The following is a 19,116-nucleotide window of genomic DNA, read 5'->3' as shown; positions in this document are numbered from 1 at the left end:
AGAGCACCAAGGACCCAACAGTTTCCATCCTCCTCCTCCTCCTCTTCCTCCTTCTCCTCCTCCTCCTCCTTCTCCTCCTCCTCCTCCTCCTCTTCTCCTCCTCCTCCTCCTCTTCTTCTCTCCTTCCTCCTTCCTTCCTTCTTTCTTTCTTTCTTTCTTTCTTTCTTTCTTTCTTTCTTTCTTTCTTTCTTTCTTTCTTCTCCTCCTCCTCCTCCTCCTCCTCCTCCTCCTCTCCATTATCATCTGGAGTACAACAACAGACCAGAATTTCTGTAGTTAATCATTGTGGTTGTAAATTGAGACACCCACATGACTGGGCCCAATTGTTTAATCATTTTTACAACAGCTGTTAAGTGAAGTCTTAGAGGAATTAATCTGAACGTTGAATGCTAGAAAGCAACCTTGTAAATATTTTCTTTCTTTTGTTTTTCAGCAAACAGGCATTAGTGCTGACTTTGTGCCAGGTCTTTACGAAAGTTGAAGTGGAAGTAAGAATAATTTAAAAAAAGGAATAATGTCTGTTTAGTCTGGTTAAGCAGAATAAATTGTGTCCATTTCTTACTTATTAGTGGGGAAAGTGAAGGAGAGAGAAAGAGAGAAAGAGAGAGAGGAGAGGAAGGAGAAAAAGAAAAAAGAGAGGGAGGGAGGGAGAGAAAGATGGACAAAAAGAACGAAAGAAAGAAAGAAAGAAAGAAAGAAAAAGAAAAGAAAGAAAAAGAAAAGAAAGAAAAAGGAAAGGAAGGAAGGAAGGAAAGAAAGAAAGAAAAAGAAAGAAAGAAACGGTTTTTGTTTGTTTGATGTTTTAATTCTGAGAGTTTTTTCTCAACATGGTGCAAAGTAATGCCTCATTTTTTAAAGGTGCGGGTTTTCCTTTCCTAAGGCTGTAGCTCCCTCTTGTGGCAGACAACCTTACTTTTCCCCTGGCTGAGAAATAAATTTAAAAGCTGCGAACTTTGTTGGACCACTGTACACCTTTTACTGAGGCTGTCTTTATTTTTCAGTTCCTCCCAGTCCATGTCCCATCGGAGGCAGAAAAGAAAGACCCGGCCCTTTTCGCCAACAGAGTCCGTAACAAAATGGCAAGGTCAGTGTTTGTGAGAGAATCTTTCTTTCTTTGCAATGCTGCACCGTCTACAGGTGGGTGGAAAGATTTTAGTTTTACAGCCTGGATCTGTGAGCTCTAATACAGATTCCTTCCTTCCTTCCTTCCTTCCTTCCTTCCTTCCTTCCTTCCTTCCTTCCTTCCTTCCTTCCTTCCTTCCTTCCTTCCTTCCTTCCTTCCTTCCCTCTCTTTCCTGTCTCCTTCCTTCGCTCCCTCCCTTCCTTCTGTTTCTCATTTTCCTTCCTTCCTTCCTTCCTTCCTTCCTTCCTTCCCTCCCTCCCTCATGAATGAATGAATGAATGAATGATTTTTCTGGATTCCTCCCCATCCTGAAGAATTATTTTTCTAGCCTTAGGAGGCAAGAAATTTCTTGCAAAGGCCCAATAAATGACTGCCTCCATCTTTTTCCTGGAGAATCTTTTCGATGTTTATATTCTCCTGATTAAATAGGCTTTCTATTTGGATTTTGTGGAAGTTCTTCTGGTGTCCCCTGCCTTAGTCAGCTTGGCCATGGCTTTTAGGCAGCGGCTTTAAGCTTAGTGCTGAATGGATTTTGTGTCTTTCGTGTCTTTCAATCGCAGCGTTTTGGATGTGCCGGTCACAGATCACACTTACGAAGATTGTCGGCTCATGATTTCGGCAGGGCAGTTAACTCTCCCCATGGAAGCCGGTTTGGTGGAATTCACAAAAATCAGCAAGAAGTTGAAGTAAGTTGACCAATTCCATTTCACAGGGTGGTTGTCCTGAGAAAAATAGGAAGAATAAAAAGCAAGAATAGAATAAAAATAAGAATAACAAATAGGAGGAATAAAAAGTAAGAACAGAATAAAAATAAGAATAAAAAATAGGAGGAATAGGAAGAGTAGAACTAGATGTTCCCTGCAGTTGCCATAGGATCTTCCTGCTTAGTCAGAGAGCTGGAGGGATCCAAGGGAAAATAGGTGATCATCATGGATCTCAAGCCTGGGATTTGGTTTCTCGCATCTGCTGTTTGTAGGTTGAACTTTCTCTGGTTATAAATAGAAATCGGTGACATTGAAGCTGACATGAAACCTTAGTAGGGTTGGGAGAAAAGTCCCAGGAAGGCTCAGTTGGGCTTCTTAGAGAGCCTTGAGGGCAACTTCAGTGACTGTCAAAGAGACTAGAATAGAGCAGAGCAGAGCAGAGCAGAAGAGAGTAGAAGAGAAGAGTTGGAAGGGACCCTGGAGGTCTTCTAGTCCAACTCCCTGCTTAGGCAGCAAACCTACACCATTTCAGACAAATGGTTATCCAACATCTTCTTAAAAACTTCCAGTGTTGGAACATTTGAAACTTCTGGAGGCAAGTTGTTCCACTGGTTAATTGTTCTGTCAGGAAATTTCTCCTTAGTTTCAGGTTGCTTCTCTCCTTGATCAGTTTCCACCCATTGCTTCTTGTCCTGCCCTCAGGTGCTTTGGAGAATAGCTTGACTCCCTCCTCTTTGTGGCGGCCCCTGAGATATTGGAACATTGCTATCATGTTTCCCCTAGTCCTTCTTTTCATTAAACTAGACATACCCAATTCCAGCAACCGTTCTTCATATGTTTTATATAGTCCCCTAATCATCTTTGTTGCTCTCCTCTGCACTCTTTCTAGAGTCTCAACATCTTTTTTACATCATGGCGACCAAAACTGAATGCCGTATTCCAAGTGTGGCCTTACCAAGGCCTTATAAAGCGGTATTAACACTTCACGTGATCTTGATTCTATCCCTCTGTTAATGTAGCCTAGAACTGTGTTGGCTTTTTTGGCAGCTGCTGCACATGGCTGGCTCATATTTAAATGGTTGTCACTAGGACTTCAAGAACCCTCTCACAGTTACTACTATTGAGCAAGAGCTTCCAGTGGGTGTGTTGAGATATACAGTAATGCCCATTTCCCAGAAAGCTAGTGGATGCTTGAGCCCACAAATAAATTTCTTGACACCTCAATTATGTCTTTTTCCTCCCCTGCAACAAGTGGATGCAAAATTTTGGATGGAAGACACCTGCCTTATCTTTGCTTTTTGCTCTGGTGTCTCTTTTAGCTTCTTTCAATGCCAGAAGGGCTTCTGTGGGCTGCAGGTAGATTTTTGGAGGCTGGGATGAGGGTGAAAAACAACACTTTGGTTTTCAGAAGGCCAGAAGAAAGAAAGAAAGAAAAGAAAAGAGAGAGAAAGGGAGAGAGAAAAGAAGGAAAGAAAAAAGTGAGAGATAAAGGAAAAAAGAAAAAGAGAGAGAAAGAAAGAGAGAAAAGAAAGGAAAAGAGAGAAAGAGAAAAGAGAGAGAAAAGAAAAAGAGAGAGAGAGAAAGGGAAGAAAGAAGAAAGAAAGAGTGAGAAAAGAAAGGAAAGAAAAACGAAAAGCAAAGAAAGAAAAGGAAGGAAGGAAGGAAGGAAGGAAAGAAAAAGTCTTAAATATTTAAAGATCCAATAAGATATGGATTTGGCAACATTAAGAGTGGAATTTTCAGGCACAATAGTTGCAAAAGCGCTGAATTACATAATTGCACACATTTGTCTATGCATCATATATATATCTGGTCAGAAGCATCTTTTTAAAACCGTCTTTCTTCTTTTTATGCATGTATCCCATAAAAAATCCAACTGCTACTTAAAGGGGTGTTTATGATAACTTTTTTAACTCCACCTCGTAAATGTGAATTGCTTCCCTCTTAGTTTAACCATTCTGGCTTCCAGGCCTGAGTTTCCCTTTGAAATGTGGAGGCTGCTCCATGTCACCCCTTCTCTTCCTCCCCTCCCTTCCCTCTTTTTGGGTAGCCTCAAATGGGACAGCATCCGGGAGCAGCTGGATCAATTTGCAAGGATCGCCAGCACGTCGAAAGGCGGTCGGATCGGCCTCGAAGAGTTTGCTAACTATCTGAAGCTGCCCGTCTCGGATGCCTTGCGAGAGCTGTTTACTCTCTTTGACAGAGTAAGTGTTTTATCTGTTCCTCCCAAGGGCAAAACAAAACAAGCATTGTAGTGTTTGCAGAAATGAAGCTTGTGAAGAGGGGGAGAGGAGAGAGAGAGAGAGAGAGAGAGAGAGAGAGAGAGAGAGAGATCTTCTACGTTTGTATAAAGAAAAGACAATTTTTATGTAATATGAAACGGATGAGACGTTCTGCAGTATTGAGCTGGGGGTGGGCTCTAGATTAAGAGCCAACAAACCAGAGAAAAGATTTTAAGAGGGAGGGTTGCTTGAAAAGTCTTCCCCCTTCCAAGTTTGCAGAGGGAAAATTCCACCCTCGCTGGGCTTGGGCGAGGCCCCGCGCCCACAATAGATTCCAGCTGTGGAAAACATGACGTGTGCAGGCATGAAGGGCTGCGATTTCCTTTGGCAGCGGAATCCGTTCTTGCAGAACACGCCCAGCTCTGCTCTCTTCAGACACACACACAAACACACACTCACTCGGAGCTTCTGAAGGACGCAGCAGGTTCTGGGACTCTCCACCATGTTCCTTGCTCAAGCTTTGCTAGATGCTGCCACCGGTGGTGGCGGCGGCGGCGGAGGTGGCAGAGGCGGCGGTGGTGGTGCTGGAGCCTTCCTGAAGAATTTGGCAGGAGGAGGAGGTGGTGGCGGAGGAGGAGGAGGAGGAGGAGGTGGTGGTGGTGCTGGAGCCTTCCTGAAGAACTTGACAGGAGGAGGTGGTGGTGGTGGTGGTAGTAGTAGTGGAGGAGGAGGAGGTGGTGGCGGTGCTGGAGCCTTCCTGAAGAACTTGACAGGAGGAGGAGGAGGAGGTGGTGGTACTGGAGGTGCCCTTATACAAGGCCTTGGTGGACTCCTATCAGGAGGAGGAGGAGGAGGAGGCAGTGGTGGTGGAGGAGGAGGAACAAGTGGCGGTGGCGGGAAAGCCGTCAATGTTATGGGTCTTCTCGGAGGTCTTGTCAACATCATCAGTGAAGCTGCAGCCCAGTACAAACCAGAGCCCCCGCCAGCTCCCCGCAGCCATTTTGCCAACGTGGAAGCCAATGAAAGTGAGGAACTGCGCCAGTTCCGACGGCTCTTCGCCCAACTGGCGGGCGACGACATGGAAGTGTGCGCCACCGAGCTGATGAACATCCTCAACAAGGTGATGGCCCGCCATCAGGACCTGCAATCCGAGAACTTTAGCCTGGACACTTGCCGAAGCATGGTGGCCGTCATGGACAGTGATGCCACCGGCAAGCTGGACTTCTACCAGTTCAGGTACCTTTGGAACAACATCAAGAAGTGGCAGTGCTCCTTCAAAGAGTATGTCGGCCCGGCAGGAAGAATCGAGATGAGGAATCTGCCGGCAGCTTTCAAGGCCGCCGGATTTAACCTCCACGAGCAGCTCTACGCCCTGATGATCCGCCGCTACGCCGACGAAGACGGCAGCATGGATTTCAACAACTTCATCAGCTGCTTGGTCCGTCTGGATGGAATGTTCCGGGCCTTCAAATCCTTGGACCGACGTGGGGATGGAAAAGTCCAGATGAACATTGAAGAGTGGTTGCAGCTCACCATGTACTCTTAAAACAAGCAAGGGATGGAAAGCTGTGGTTTGCTCCACCTTGGACCATACCATTTATGGGGGGGGGGTTGAGGGAGGAGGGCTAGATGTAAAATTCCTTCTTCCAAGATTCCTTGAATTAAACCTTCCTGTTTACAGTGAGTGCCTTTTAACTGATGGCACTTCTGGGTTACTGAGATTAGCCAATGCATGCATTTTTTTAAAAGAACATTTGCTTATTGCTTATGTTTTGGTTTGCTGTTCATGGCCGTGCCTGAATTCTGCAATAATATTAAGATTGCAAGCTCATGTTAGCCATGTTGGAAGTGCGTGGGAACCTGTGGGTTATTTCATGGGCAACTAGGAGGGAAAACCCAGTATTTTGTTGCTAAATAAAAGATAGCCTACTCCTCTCCTTAGGTTAACGCCTACGTTGTGCAAAACGAAGCAAACGGTTGTTATCGTTATTCCAAATGTTCTCTCTCTCTGCTTTAGGAGAATGAATTTTGATCTCCTTTCCTTATTTCGTTTCCAATATTGTTCTTATCTTCTTCCCCTAAATTGATAATTCGGGGATTCTTCTAAGCCTTGAATAGTCCCTGGTCAGGTTTAGGTAGTTCTTCTTGTGCTTTTCAAAAATATGACTGACTTTAATTTACAGATGTCTCTCTTGTGGAACATAACCTGGGATCTCCGTTATGCCCGGAGCTCTGTTGTCCTCTAACCATGGATGGGCACTCGGGCATCCTAAACTCATTTTTGAAAGAATAATATTAGCCGCTCTCAACCTGTTGCCCTCTATGTGCCATATATCTGTGTTTTCATGGTGGTCATTAATGGTCATTTGGGGTGATGGACATAGCACTGTGGGAGATTTGGAAAACGACACATTGTGTAAACGCAACCTGCAGCTTCTGGATTAGCCACGTTCTCTGTTGCTTTGCTGAGCGCTGGTTTGTCAAAGGAAGGAATCATGGCAAAAAAATAGATCTAGTCCTTTGAAAAGGACTCTCCATTGTAAAGAAGAGAAAATAAACTTGGATTATAACAAAAGGAGAATACTGTCGATTGTTTGATTGTTTTGTAGCTGTGGGGACCAAAATGGCAGGGAGAAATATACTTTGCTTGAGTAGACCTTCCTTTTTTCCCCAAAGGAATCCTGCTTTATATAAATAGGTGTGGGTTGACATAAAACTCATCTTAAATTATGAAGCCAGGGGTGAAAGGTAAAATTTGTTACTACCAGTTTTGTGGGCGTGGTTTGGTGGGGACGGGAGTAATGTGACTGGGTGGGCATAGCCAACTTTTTTTTTAAACTTTTAAAAGCATTTTTTCTACAACCACTTTGGCCGAAGCGGTTGTAGAAAAAATGCTTTTAAAAGGCTCTGATGATCCCAGAGGAGTTGCCTGATCGGTAGAAGCTTTTGTTTTCTTTTAAAAGCATTTTTTTGCCTTTAAAAGAAAAAAAAAAGCCTCTGATGATCAGGCAATTCAGCTGGGATCACCAGAGCCTTTTAAAGGCATTTTTTAAACAACCTTTAAAAGGCTCTGACGATCCCAGCTGAGCCGCGCGATCATCAGAGGCTTTTTTTTTACTTTTAAAAGCATTTTTTCGGCCATCTGTGTTTCTCAGGATAATTCCACTCTCTTTTAATGCTTTCTCCAATGGCCCCTGTTGTTGTCCCTCAAGTTGCCCATTGATTATTTCTCAGGATAATTCCATCCTTTTAAAAGAAAAAGAAAAAGATAATCTTACAAAGTTGGTGCGACCAAAACAGGAGAGAAAAATTCGCCCCACGAATTTGCTGCAAATGAACTTGCGTTACTTAGAGGGCTGCTTTAGCCAAGGAATAAGTTTAAAATATTTTTTTTCTGTGCCAAGTTTCCAGTGCAGACTTTTGTGAAGAGGTGGGGAACTGTATTCAGATACTACACTGTTTTTAATTGCTCGTTCCTGCTTTGAGTACAGAAACTGCACACGCATTTTTGTTCTCTCTCTTTCTGTCTCTCTCTCTCTCTCTCCTGCATCTTCCTTTGAAAGGAAAACAAGGACTCCCTTGAGAGAGTCAAGCAAGTTCTCTTGATCACTTGATGGGCTGGTTTCTTGGCAACACATCCAAGGAGTCTCCCTCTCCTTTGGGGCTAAGCTGTCGTAAGGCCTAACCACTCTCGCTTGCAGTTCTGAGTGGTACCTTTTCCAAGTAATGACCTGGTCAAACTTTGCCTTGCCTGGTTGAGATGGAGCCAGGTGCTGCCTTCTGCTGCATCACAACAGTGGCTGCTGATCTTCGTAGGCCAAAAATAAGCATAGCTGACAAAATGTACGCAGCAAAAGTCCAGCCCTTCCCTTCCCCTTTCAAGGCAAGCTTCCAAGAGGCAGGACTATCACATGGAGCAGAGAAAGCCGGTGGGCGGCGATCCTGAACCCAGCTCTCCTTCCTTTCCAAAGGAGAGTCAAACATTTGCCCTTGCAGATCAAGGGAGGTCGAAAACCCCACGGGGTTTCCTGGAGATTTATTTTAAAAGAAACCATCTTGGAGGCTTTCTGGATGTTCAGTTTAACACCCATAAAGCACAGCCGTGACTCCTTTTCCCCCGTTCTAGAGAGGCGTGGGGCATTTTGTGTTTGTTGTTTTTTTCCCACCTGGTTTTTGGCATCTGTTCAAAAACGAAACATTCTTGATTTGGAGGGTGAAGAGAGAAGCCGAAGCTCCCTGGCAGCTAAAAAATCTGCATTCCCCCCCCCCCCCTTTGCTGGTCTGTAATTTGTCTGCAGGGAATTGTGACATCGTCAGCTTTGGAAGCCATATTAATCCAGAAACTTCCACACTGCCACTTTCTCCTATGTGGGAAAGTAGAAGGTGGGGGGATTTAGTAGAGGGGTTGTCTTTAGACAGAATAGCATAATCTTCCTGTCTGTCAAGATCGGGCCGATCCTGCATCTGGAGAAGGAGTGCTGTCTCGAGATGGGACAGTTGGCGATTGGAGCATGTGATCGACTGAGGAGTGAGGGGATGGTTTGGGGTTTTTTGATTTACTGAGGGAAAACCCAGACCTCTCAGATTTGGGTTTTCCCAGATGTGCCAGTTTAGCTATCCTAGTAAATAGAACTTTGAAAGATGCTTGCTTCGGATCTTTTACTTGGAGTTGGGGTTTTTTTCTGGAATGCTGACAGACATGCCCATTAAACCATGGGCTGTTTATGGAAATGGACTTGGCGGGGGGGTCAATTAAAATTTTAGGAGGGGGCTTCAGACAGATGCCCCAAAGAGCTTCAGATTTAGGAGTGTTGTCCTAGTCCACATTTTGTCTCGCAGAATGCCTTATCAGCCCAGGTCATTTCAGGACTGCCTGTAACCTTCCAAGGGTGATTGAGCGTGATTCAGGGGTGAAATCCAGCAGGTTCTGACAGGTTCTGGCGAACCAGTAGCGGAAATTTTGAGTAGTTCAGAGAACCATTAGCAGAAATTTTGAGTAGTTCGGAGAACCATTAGCGGAAATTTTGAGTAGTTCGGAGAACCAGCAAATGCCACCTCTGGCTAGTCCCAGGAGTGGGGAGGGAATGGGGATTTTGCAGTATCCTTCCCCTGGAGTGAGGTGGGAATGGAGATTTTGTAATATCCTTCCCCCAGCAGTGGGGAGGGAATGGGGGTTTTGCAGTATCCTTCCCCTGGAGTGAGGTGGGAATGGAGATTTTGCAATATTCTTCCCCCAGGAGTAGGGAGGGAATGGGGATTTTGCAGTATCCTTCCCCTGGAGTGAGGTGGGAATGGAGATTTTGCAATATTCTTCCCCCGGGAGTGGGGAGGGAATGGGGATTTTGCTGTATCCTTCCCCTGGAGTGAGGTGGGAATGGAGATTTTGCAATATCCTTCCCCCAGGAGTGGGGAGGGAATGGGGATTTTGCAGTATCCTTCCCCTGGAGTGAGATGGGAATGGAGATTTTGCAATATCCTTCCCCCAGGAGTGGGGAGGGAATGGAGATTTTGCAATATCCTTCCCTGCCACGTCTGCAGAACTGGTAGTAAAAAAAAAGGAATTTCACCACTGCCCTTGGTTGTTTTTGTTTGCATTCAGTGGTTCAGTTCAGAAAAGGAACTGAATGGAACGAAAGCCCAGGCCAACATTGCTAGAAAAGTTAACAAAACTTTATTTTTTGTTAAAGCAAAGGCATTATTTTTTTTTTCTTTGCTCCTTTCCCCCCCCCCCCCTTGGCAGAAGTCATTCTTTCTACCTTCAGGAAGGAAACTAGAAGTTTTCAAGGGCTGCTCCCATTGTGGGTTGCATTCCATTCTCTTTTGAAATCAGGAAATCTTCCCTAAGGCTGGTCTGCAAGTCTGTAGGTTTAACCCTTTCTGTGCTGCAGCTGGCAAACTGAAAGAAGGTGCAATTCAGAGGTGGGTTTCAGCAGATTCTGACCAGTTCTGGAGAACCGGTAGCAGAAATTTTGCGTAGTTCGGAGAACCGGTAGTAAAAAACCCCATCTATTCTCTGCCTCCCAAGTCCCAGCTGATCGGGAGGAAATGGGGATTTTGCTGTAGCCTTCCCCTGGATTGGGGTGGGAATGGAGATTTTACAGTATCCTTACCCTGCCACCCCACCAAGCCACGCCCACAAGCCGTGCCACACCCACCAAGCCACACCCACAGAACCGGTAGTAAAAAAATTTGAAACCCACCACTGGTGCAATTATTTGGGCATGAACGCAAAGCTGGAAAGCTTTGAAAGGAAGCCGCCCTGCAGTGAATAACTCTGCAAAATCGGATGCTTTCTTCAAGGATCTTACTAAGCCTGATTCAGACTTTTGGGGATTTTGCCAAGGACCTCTTTCTCGCTGCATGGTGGTTGTTACTGTTGTTATTTTCATCATCGCCATTATCTTTAGGGGACTGGAGGTTAAAACATGCTGGAATTGGGTATGTTGAATGAAAAGGAGGATTGGTTTCTTGATGGCACGGTTGTTTTGAAGGACCTCAACCTTCAAATGAATGAGGGAAAGGTGACACGTCGGGATCCCTGAGCAACTTCAACGGCGTTTGTGATTGTCTTGTGTTTCGTTCAGAACGGCGATGGGACCATAGACTTCCGCGAATATGTGATTGGTTTGTCAGTCCTGTGCAATCCTGCCAACACGGAGCAGACGATCCAGATGGCGTTTCAGGTAAATCCTCTTAATTGACGACTCAAGGTGTACTGCAGCCCGGATCTGCAATTACAGGTAGGGCATATCTGTGGGTGGAGAGATTCTGTGCAGAGCCTGGCCACCGGTCATATCAACCCTGGAAAACATTGGAGGAGGACGACCTTGTTAGTCTATAACAGGGGGTCTGGTCTCCAAACTTGGCAGCTTTAAGACTTGTGGACTTCAACTCTCAGAATGGTTGGCTGGAGAATTCTGGGAGTTGAAGTCCACAAGTCATAAAGTTGCCAAGTTTGGAGACTCCTTGGTCTACAGCACTCTAAAGAGCATCCTTTGAGACTAACAAGTCTAAACTAGCATGATCAAGAACTCATTATGTGAAAGCTTCACAAAAGTGTGGGCCATATATTTGTTTCCTTTCTCCTATGTGTGGTCTGTGTTTTTCTTCATCTTGCATCCTCTACAAGAATCCTGGAAATTGGATGGTTCTGTACTATATCTTAGCTGTTCCTAGCCCTGCAGTCTTCTGGACAAAGAGCTTTGAAGTAGCCTGGGATCTATTGGATCCACTCTCCCACCTTAGGAGACACAGTCCTGGGTGCTCCTACCACCAGGGACCAAATTGGCCTTGATTTCTCAGATCTTTACTTCCTCCTTGAGGTCCTGATTGAGGTCCTCCACCTTCTCCTTCTGATGTTCTGGTCACTTAGTACTGCTACATCTCTTACTACTGCTGCCTTCTGATCTGAAATCAGGTGCTCTTCCTGATGGGAAAGCCATGATTTGGGTGGTATTAGTTGTTCTTCTGAGAATGGGACTACATGGCTCTAAAGTAGTGAGCCCTTCATAAGAAGAGAAGTTAGTTCTTATGGGAATTAAGTTTTCTACCACTGCAAGATGAAGAGCAGAGCCTTCAAAAGGGGTGGCCAGAATACCATTCTCCCCGATGGCTTTAAAAGAAATCTGGGAAGCGTTTCCCATGCATACAAAGATTGACTTGGAGATGTCTTGGAGCTGAGCTTCATCCCCCTTCCCAACAAACACTCTTTGTTTTCAGCTTTTCGATGTTGATGAAGATGGCAGCATAACAGAAGATGAATTTGCCCTAATTATCCGCTCATCGCTTGGGCTTCCTGACCTCGATGTTTCAAACCTCTTCAAGGAGATCGATGTTGACAAATCTAACAAACTCTCTTATGGTAAAGTAGCCCAGTGGGATTTAAGGAAAAGAAGATTTAGGAGGTACAGTTGGGAGGAGACTTGGGGGTGACTGGAATGTGGGAAGAAAGTTGGGAGACGGGATGAAGAGATGCTGCCAAGGGAACAATCAGATAACAAAACAGTAGAGTTGGAAGGGACCTCGGAGGTCTTCTAGTCCAACTCCCTGATCAAGCAGGAAACCCTGTACCATTTCAGGGAAATGGTTGTCCAATCTCTTCTCAAAAACCTCCAGTGATGAAGCACCTACAACTTCTGGTGGTAAGCTGTTCCACCGGTGAATTGTTCTGTCAGGAACTTTCTCCTTAGTTCTAGGTTGCTTCTCTCCTTGATGAGTTTCCATCCATTGCTTCTTGTCCTGCCTTCTGGTGCTTTGGAGAATAGCTTGACTCCCTCTTCTTTGTGGCAGCTTTTCAGATATTGGAATACTAATTTTCATTAAACTAGATAAGAGAACAGCTTAGCCCACAACTGTATAACTGGCAGGGCAAGAGCCTCTCAGAAGAGACCCTCCCTAGTTTCTTCACCTGTAAAGGAGATGGGAGGGGAGGGGGGAGAATTTTATGTTCAGACTTGCAAAGTTCGGTCAACGTAGCCTCACAATGAAGTTGACTTAGGTCAGCTGGTTGCGATTCCTATTTGGTTTAATTAGCAGGCGTAAGTTGCCTGTTACGGGTGGGATTCAGCCAGTTTGGACCGGTTTAGGCGAACCAGATGTTAATTTTAATCTGGTTCACCGAACCGGTAGTTGCAATTACTGGCTGACCCTGCGCGCCCCACCCCTCCCCTCCCTGGAGTCTTCATGTGGCCCATTTTGTATGATGGGAGAAAAATGGGCCTCCGGGAAATCTGGAAGTTTCCGGCCTCCGGAGGGCCTCCAGAGCCCAGGGGAGGCAGTTTTCGCCCTCCCAGAGGCTGAAGAAAAGCCTTAGAGCAGCGGTTCTCAACCTGTGGGTCGTGACCCTATTGGGGGTTGAATGACAATTTGCCAGGGGTCACCTAAGACCATCAGAAATATGGGAAGTATACTTGCGAGTCGACGAATTGCGAATTCGGCTTCAGCGCGATGAATTAAAAAAGAGAGAAATCTTTGCTCTGATGTCTCCCTCTCAAGCCAGCTTCAATCACTCCCAATCGTTAGCCTAATCTGGCTTCAGGCGCCATAAACTTAATAGGGGAGGAGTTTCCGCTTTAATGCCTCCGTCCTCAAGGCAATCGCAAGCAGTTCAGATCGCTAGCCAATACAACTTCAGGCGCAATAAATTCAAAATGAAAATAATTTTACGGTTGGGGTCGGCACATCGTGGGGAATTGTATTAAAGGGGTTGCAGCACTATAAACGTTGAGAACCACTGCTTTGGAGCCTTGAGAGGCAAAAATGCCCCATCCTCCGCCATGATGCTAGAGGCTGTGTAGGCCACACCCGCCCAGCAACCAGGCAGAGAACCTGTCGCTAAAATTTTTGAATCCCACCCCCTGCCTCCTTCTGGTTTAGCGTGACCTCAGACCAGTCCCTGTGTTTGAAATAACGTCGTTCATTTTTTATTTATTTTTTATTTATTTTTTAGAAGAGTTCAAGGATTTTGCTGAGAAGCACCCTGAATATGCCAAGCTGTTTACAACGTATCTCGAGCTGCAACGTTGCCAGCTGTTGACAGAGGCGGAATTCACTTCTGGGGAAGTCACCCCTACCACCCCACGCTTTCTATCTTCTTCTGAAACAACGCCGCTGCCAAGGAACAAAGTCTGCCCTCTAGTGGCCGAAGATGAGCATTCGAATGTGTCAGATAAAAAAGAAGACTGAGAACCCAAACCTAATATATTCCTTAATTTAAGCTGCGGAAAGGATTCTTTTTTATTAAATCCAAATCTTGGTTGGGATTTGTTTTGTGTTGTTGTTTTTTTAACCAGACCGAGTAAAGCAAAAAAAAAAAATGTTTTTGGGATGTATGCATTGATGTGTTGTATGTCGGGAATTATTTTTCAATAAATAAATTTGGGGAAATCTTTTGCTACTTCTGTTGCCTCTTCGTAGTGACTCTGTTTCCGGAAGATTAATTTGCTCTGAGATGAAATTGGAGGAGAAAAAAAAATATGCCAGTGTTATGTCCTCCTCGCCTCCGTCCGAATGATGGCTTAATTAGCCGGCTCTTATCAGCTCTGGCAGCAAAAGAGCCAGCATCTACCAAGAGCCCTCGTTAGCTGCCAAGACGCTGGTGAGTCACAACCTTCAGCTCTAGTCAATCCGTGGATTTGCCTGATACAAAGAGATAAACCAGCTCTTGCTGCCTTTTATGTCCTGTGGGGTGTGGCTCCATGACTCAGCACTTCCTAGGCCTGCCCCTCCCCTGCTTCTGTTGTTCCCGCCTCTCCTGCCTACAAAACCTAGTGTCCAGCCAGGCCTGATTGCCATCAGCTTGGCCTGAAGGCGTGGCCTGGGGAGGGAAGAGTCAGGGGACAGAGGCCTCGTTATTTTTTCCACCTGGCCTGCTTCTGGCTCCTGGAGCTGAGCCAGGGAGGCCGGTGCTTCCGAGGTAAGTCCTGACAGCCCTTCCCCCTCAATGTCCAAGTCACTTTCTGGTAGCGGGCCTGGCTCCAATGCACTTTCGGGCATGGGGCCAGGTTTGGGGGCGGAAGCCACAACAGCCAGGCTACAGTATCTCAAAATCAGAAACCCCTCAAAATCAGGACATTTTATTCAAAGATAGCTCTTTTGTGAGCTTCAGCTTAGCTTTGGAATGACGATGATGAACAATGATGCTGAACTATATGAGGAATGTTTAAGAGAACTAGGTATGTCTAGCCCAGGGGTGTCAAACTCAAGGCGTGTAGTCCACGGGATGCTTAGATCTGGCCCATGGGGCCACCCTGGAAACAGCAAAGGTCTGGCCCCTGATTCCTCTGCCAGCAAAAACAGAGCTCGGGGGCCCCCACATGAGGCCCTAATGAGGTCCATTTTGGGCCGCGACGGCATCCTGCAGCCCTCTGCCAGTGAAAATGGAGCTCCCGGAGTTCTGTTCTCGCTGGCAGAGGGCTGCAGGAGGCTGTCGTCAAAAACTGAGCTCGTGAGGGTCACCTGCAGCCTCCCTGAATTCCATCTTTCCTGGCAGAGGGTTGCAGGAGGCCCTCGCAGCTGAAAATGGAGTTCAGGAGGGCCACGCATGGCTTTCCCGAGCTCCGTTTTCGCTGGCAGAGAATTGCAGGAGGCCGTTGTGGTTGAAAACGGAGCTAGTGAGGATAGTGTGCGACCTCCCTGAACTCCCATTTTCACCGGCAGAGGGTTGCAGGAGCCCATCGCAGCCAAAAGTGGAGCTCCTGAGGGCTGCAGGAGGCAGTCGCAGCCGAAAACTGAGCCTCGGGAGCCTGTTTTCACAGGTCCTCCAGACATGAGTGATGTCAAGCTGGCCACCCTCCCCATGCCCACGCCCACGCCCCCAGGTCAAACACAATCCTGATGCAGCTCTCAATGAAATCGAGTCTGACACCCTTGATCTAGCCTATCAAAAAAGAAGGCTTAAGGAGGACGTGATAACTGTTATTTTAGTACTTGAGGGGCTGTCACAGAGATGGGGGCTTAGTCTCCAAAGCACCAGAAGATAGGACAAGAACTAATGGGTGGAAGCTCATCAGAAGGAGATTCAAGCTGGAAATAAGGAGGAATTCCCTGGCAGTGAGTATGATTAATCAGCAGAACACGGCTTGCCTCCTTGGCGTTGTGGATGCTGCGATGGTGGAGGTTTTCAAACATAGACCAGATAATCATTTTGACTTAAATGGTATAAGGCTGTGATGGCGAACCTATGGCATGCATGCCACAGGTGGCAGGCAGAGCCATATCTGTGGGCACGTGAGCATTGCCCTAGCTCAGATCCAGTGTGCATGTGCATGCTGGCCAGCTGATTTTTAGACCGTCCAGGCCAGGGGTGGGTTGTGCCCACGCGCGCTTGCTCCGCTCGTGCAGAAACTTCTGTATATGTGCAGAAGAGTTTTGATGATGTTTGGATCAGTGGGTGGAGCCTTCTGCTGGTTTTACTATCAGTTCTATAGAACCAGTCTGAACCGGGGACAACCCACCACTGTTCCAGGCCCGCCAGAAGTTAGGAAACGGGCTGTTTCCGGCCTCCGGAGGGCCTCTGGGGGGTGGGGAAAGCTGTTTTCACCCTCCCCAGGCTCCTAGAAAGGCTCTGGAGCTTGGGGAGAGCAAAAAATGGACCTATGATGCCCACCAGGCCATCGTGTACCAAAAGCGGTGGGAGTGGGGGGGGGGGGTTACACGCAAAGGCGTGGGGGGCGGGGCATATTAAATTATGGGTGTGAGCACATGTGTGCGCAACTTCCCCGCACTCCCCCCGCTTTTGGCACGCAACGTCAAAAAGGTTAGTCATTACTGGTATAAGGTCTCCTGCCTTGAGCAAAGGGTTGGGCTAGAAGACCTCCAAAGTCTCTTCCAGTCCTATGGTTGTACATTCTATTAACATTTTTGTGAAAACATCGCACAAGCCCCGTTTTCTCTGCTGAGCTCCTAATTCCTGTGCCATTTTCTTGGCAGAGATTTTCATTTTTCACATTTCTGAACCATTATGCAGGTGCTATCATCTTTGTCTTCTTTAAAAAATAATATTAATCAAAGTTTGGTTTCCCAGTTTAACCAACAGCTGTCAGATCTCCTGGTTTAAAGTACTTACCAGGATCTAGACTGCTTATCTCCTGAAACCGGGCAAGACTACGTAAGTAGTTCCACTAGCGGTCTGACTCTAAACCTCTGCACAATTACTACGAGCCAGGTTCATTTATAACCCAAAGCCATTTAAGAAATAATCAATTAGCCAATAAATCACCAAGGGCCAAGTCTTTAAAAACCCCTGCTTTCTGCAACTTTCTGCAATGTTTAAAAATGAATGCAAGTTGCATCCTGAATGAATGCAAGTTGCATCCTAATATTGATGTAATTAACCTGGCCCTGAAGATTCTCATCCTTGAACTAGAAGCGTTTTAGCTTGGTGTCATGATGGAGAATGAAATATCTTGCGCCTATCTTAAGGGAATTGATTTAATTATCCCCGATCAGCAACCTGGGGGGTCGGGTCTGAATGCTTAAGAGAAGTGAGGCATCATTGCCCTCTCGTGGCCACTGATCGCAATTGCGCTTATAATGTTATCTAGTTTGGGTAGTGAAGCGTTTGCCAGAAAACAAGCAAATAGAATAGAATGAATGAGCTGGAAGGGACCTTGGAGGTCTTCTGCAAGGCAATCCAACCAGTCAGTCCTAGAGGAGATCAACCCTGACTGCTCTTTAGAAGGCCAGACCTGAAGAGGAAACTGAAATACTTTGGCCACCTAATGAGAAGGAAGGACTCCCTGGAGAAGAGCCTAATGCTGGGAAAGATGGAGGGCAAAAGAAGAAGGGGATGACAGAGAACGAGGTGGCTGGATGGAGTCACTGAAGCAGTAGGTGTGAACTTAAATGGACTCCAGAGGATGGTAGCGGACAGGAAGGCCTGGAGGAACGTTGTCCATGGGGTCGCGATGGGTTGGACATGATTTCACAACTAACAACAACAAATATCTGAGGGGCTGCCACAAAGAAGAGAAGGTCCACCTATTATTGCATTTCTCAGGCCCTATTATGACCTTCAAACTGAAAGAATTTGGAGATCTGCTTGATTTATAGGACTATAGTTCTTCCATTATAGGTTAATTAACCCCTTTAAATCAGACAAACCATGTCTTAATGTGATATATAATCTGCGTAGAAGTTCTCTTCCTTGAATAGAATAGAATAGAATAGAATAGAATAGAATAGAATAGAATAGAATAGAATAGAATAGAATAGAATAGAATAGAATTTTATTGGCCAAGTGTGATTGGACACACAAGGAATTTGTCCTGGTGCAAATGCTTTCAGTGTACTTAAAAGAAAAGATACCTTCATCAAGAATCATAAGGTACAACACATAATGATAGGGTACAAATGTCCCATTTCTTAGACCAGCTACATTTGCAATTACTTTTCCTTCTAACTCTTCTTTCTGATAATCTGTCCACCTTAATCTAACATAAACCAAGATTTCTTTGGCTTGACTGTACTATTCCTCAATCCTCTGGGTATTTCCCAAAAGTATGGTAATCTTGGTTCCCCATCAGCCCTAAGGACAGAGTTGTCCACCTGAATCCTATAAAGCATCTCAACTCTTTAATTCAATTGCTGTTTTCCCTTCATTTGGCCGCAGCCCCCAGCAATCATCAAGGAGAGCCAAGAAGTCTGCTTAGAAATAATCAAATATTATGAAAATATTGGTCCTAGCCGGAGTTGACAAATGGCTTACTCATCATCAACCTTGGATGGTGAATTTCCAGCTTCTTTCTCAGCCTTGATGGGCTTAATTCAATCAACCCGAGAAGACCAATGCTTTCCAGGAGATAGATATGACTGGCGGGACTACAGCTGAGGAGAAGAGCATCTGGGTTTTGCCAGCACAAATACAACGGTTTGTCCTGCAGTTAGTTTTAAAGGTGGGCAGCATCTCACCTTCAATGCAATTTTGAAAGCAAGGGTGGCGTTCAGACCACTGGAAACGTCAAAGGTGCCTCTCTTGTTTCAGGAAAAATGAACATGGGAAAGAACAGAAGCCGGAGATGACAAAGAGGAGATGGAATAGCATTGCCTCTTTCCTCCTGTTGCCTCACCCCCAGCCATGATTGGCATGGAGACCCCAATGAACGATGCCAATGGAATGTTGACCCTTGGCCAAAGGAGAGATTTCCTCCATGGTAGTCTCCTCTCCTTTCACTATTCCTTTCACTGGAATTCACTTCCCAATCAGTCATCCATCGTGTTGGCTTAATTCCATCAGAGAGACACACAACCGCAGAAACACAAACATGAAATTGCTTTCCTATCCACTCTCAATACCATCGTAAACTGTTGGGCTCGACCTTGTTCCAACTCTGTAGTTTGCATGAATAACTTGATTCTTTCATATTGGTGATTTTTGTTGTTCAATAGCAAAAGGCTTTCAAATCCCCAGAACCAACCAACCAACCAACCTATCTACCTACCTATCTACCTACCTATCTACCTACCTATCTTCCCTCCCTCCCTCCCTCCTTGTGTTCCTCCTCATTTCTATCCTTCCTTCCTTCCTTCTTCTTTCCTCTCTCCCTGCCCTCGCTCCCTCCATCCTTCC

The 19,116-nt window shown here is 45.9% G+C and overlaps 2 protein-coding genes across 2 annotated transcripts in view; both read left to right on the top strand.

The window, feature by feature from the left end:
• LPCAT2 (lysophosphatidylcholine acyltransferase 2) overlaps nt 1-13,813 on the top strand; it is a 34,589-nt gene extending 20,776 nt beyond the window's left edge. Inside the window, exons 8-14 of the mRNA XM_058154934.1 lie at nt 434-488; nt 1,002-1,084; nt 1,684-1,809; nt 3,878-4,031; nt 10,634-10,732; nt 11,769-11,910; nt 13,498-13,813. Of these exons, the coding sequence (XP_058010917.1) occupies nt 434-488; nt 1,002-1,084; nt 1,684-1,809; nt 3,878-4,031; nt 10,634-10,732; nt 11,769-11,910; nt 13,498-13,733 (895 nt within the window). The 3' untranslated portion in view covers nt 13,734-13,813. The remainder of the gene's footprint in view (nt 1-433; nt 489-1,001; nt 1,085-1,683; nt 1,810-3,877; nt 4,032-10,633; nt 10,733-11,768; nt 11,911-13,497) is intronic.
• On the top strand, nt 4,422-6,630 carry LOC131184036 (calpain small subunit 1-like). The gene is made up of 3 exons (XM_058154935.1): nt 4,422-4,672; nt 4,718-4,744; nt 4,778-6,630. Exons 1-3 carry the CDS (start codon nt 4,552-4,554, stop codon nt 5,593-5,595), a joined length of 966 nt encoding a protein of 321 aa, XP_058010918.1. The 5' UTR covers nt 4,422-4,551; the 3' UTR covers nt 5,596-6,630.
• Nucleotides 13,814-19,116: the final 5,303 nt, after the last annotated feature.

The sequence above is a fragment of the Ahaetulla prasina genome, chromosome 12 (genome assembly GCF_028640845.1).
Source record: "Ahaetulla prasina isolate Xishuangbanna chromosome 12, ASM2864084v1, whole genome shotgun sequence".
NCBI classification, from domain to species: Eukaryota; Metazoa; Chordata; class Lepidosauria; order Squamata; family Colubridae; genus Ahaetulla; species Ahaetulla prasina.
This window is presented reverse-complemented; position numbering and strand designations above follow the sequence as displayed.

Coding starts and splice junctions, on each gene's coding strand:
- LOC131184036 (XM_058154935.1), top strand. CDS start 4,552: ATGTTCCTTGCTCAAGCTTTGCTAGATGCTGCCACCGGTGGTGGCGGC. Junction 4,673..4,717: donor TTTGGCAGGAGGAGGAGGTG/GTGGCGGAGGAG, acceptor GTGGTGCTGGAG/CCTTCCTGAAGAACTTGACA. Junction 4,745..4,777: donor GAAGAACTTGACAGGAGGAG/GTGGTGGTGGTG, acceptor GTAGTGGAGGAG/GAGGAGGTGGTGGCGGTGCT.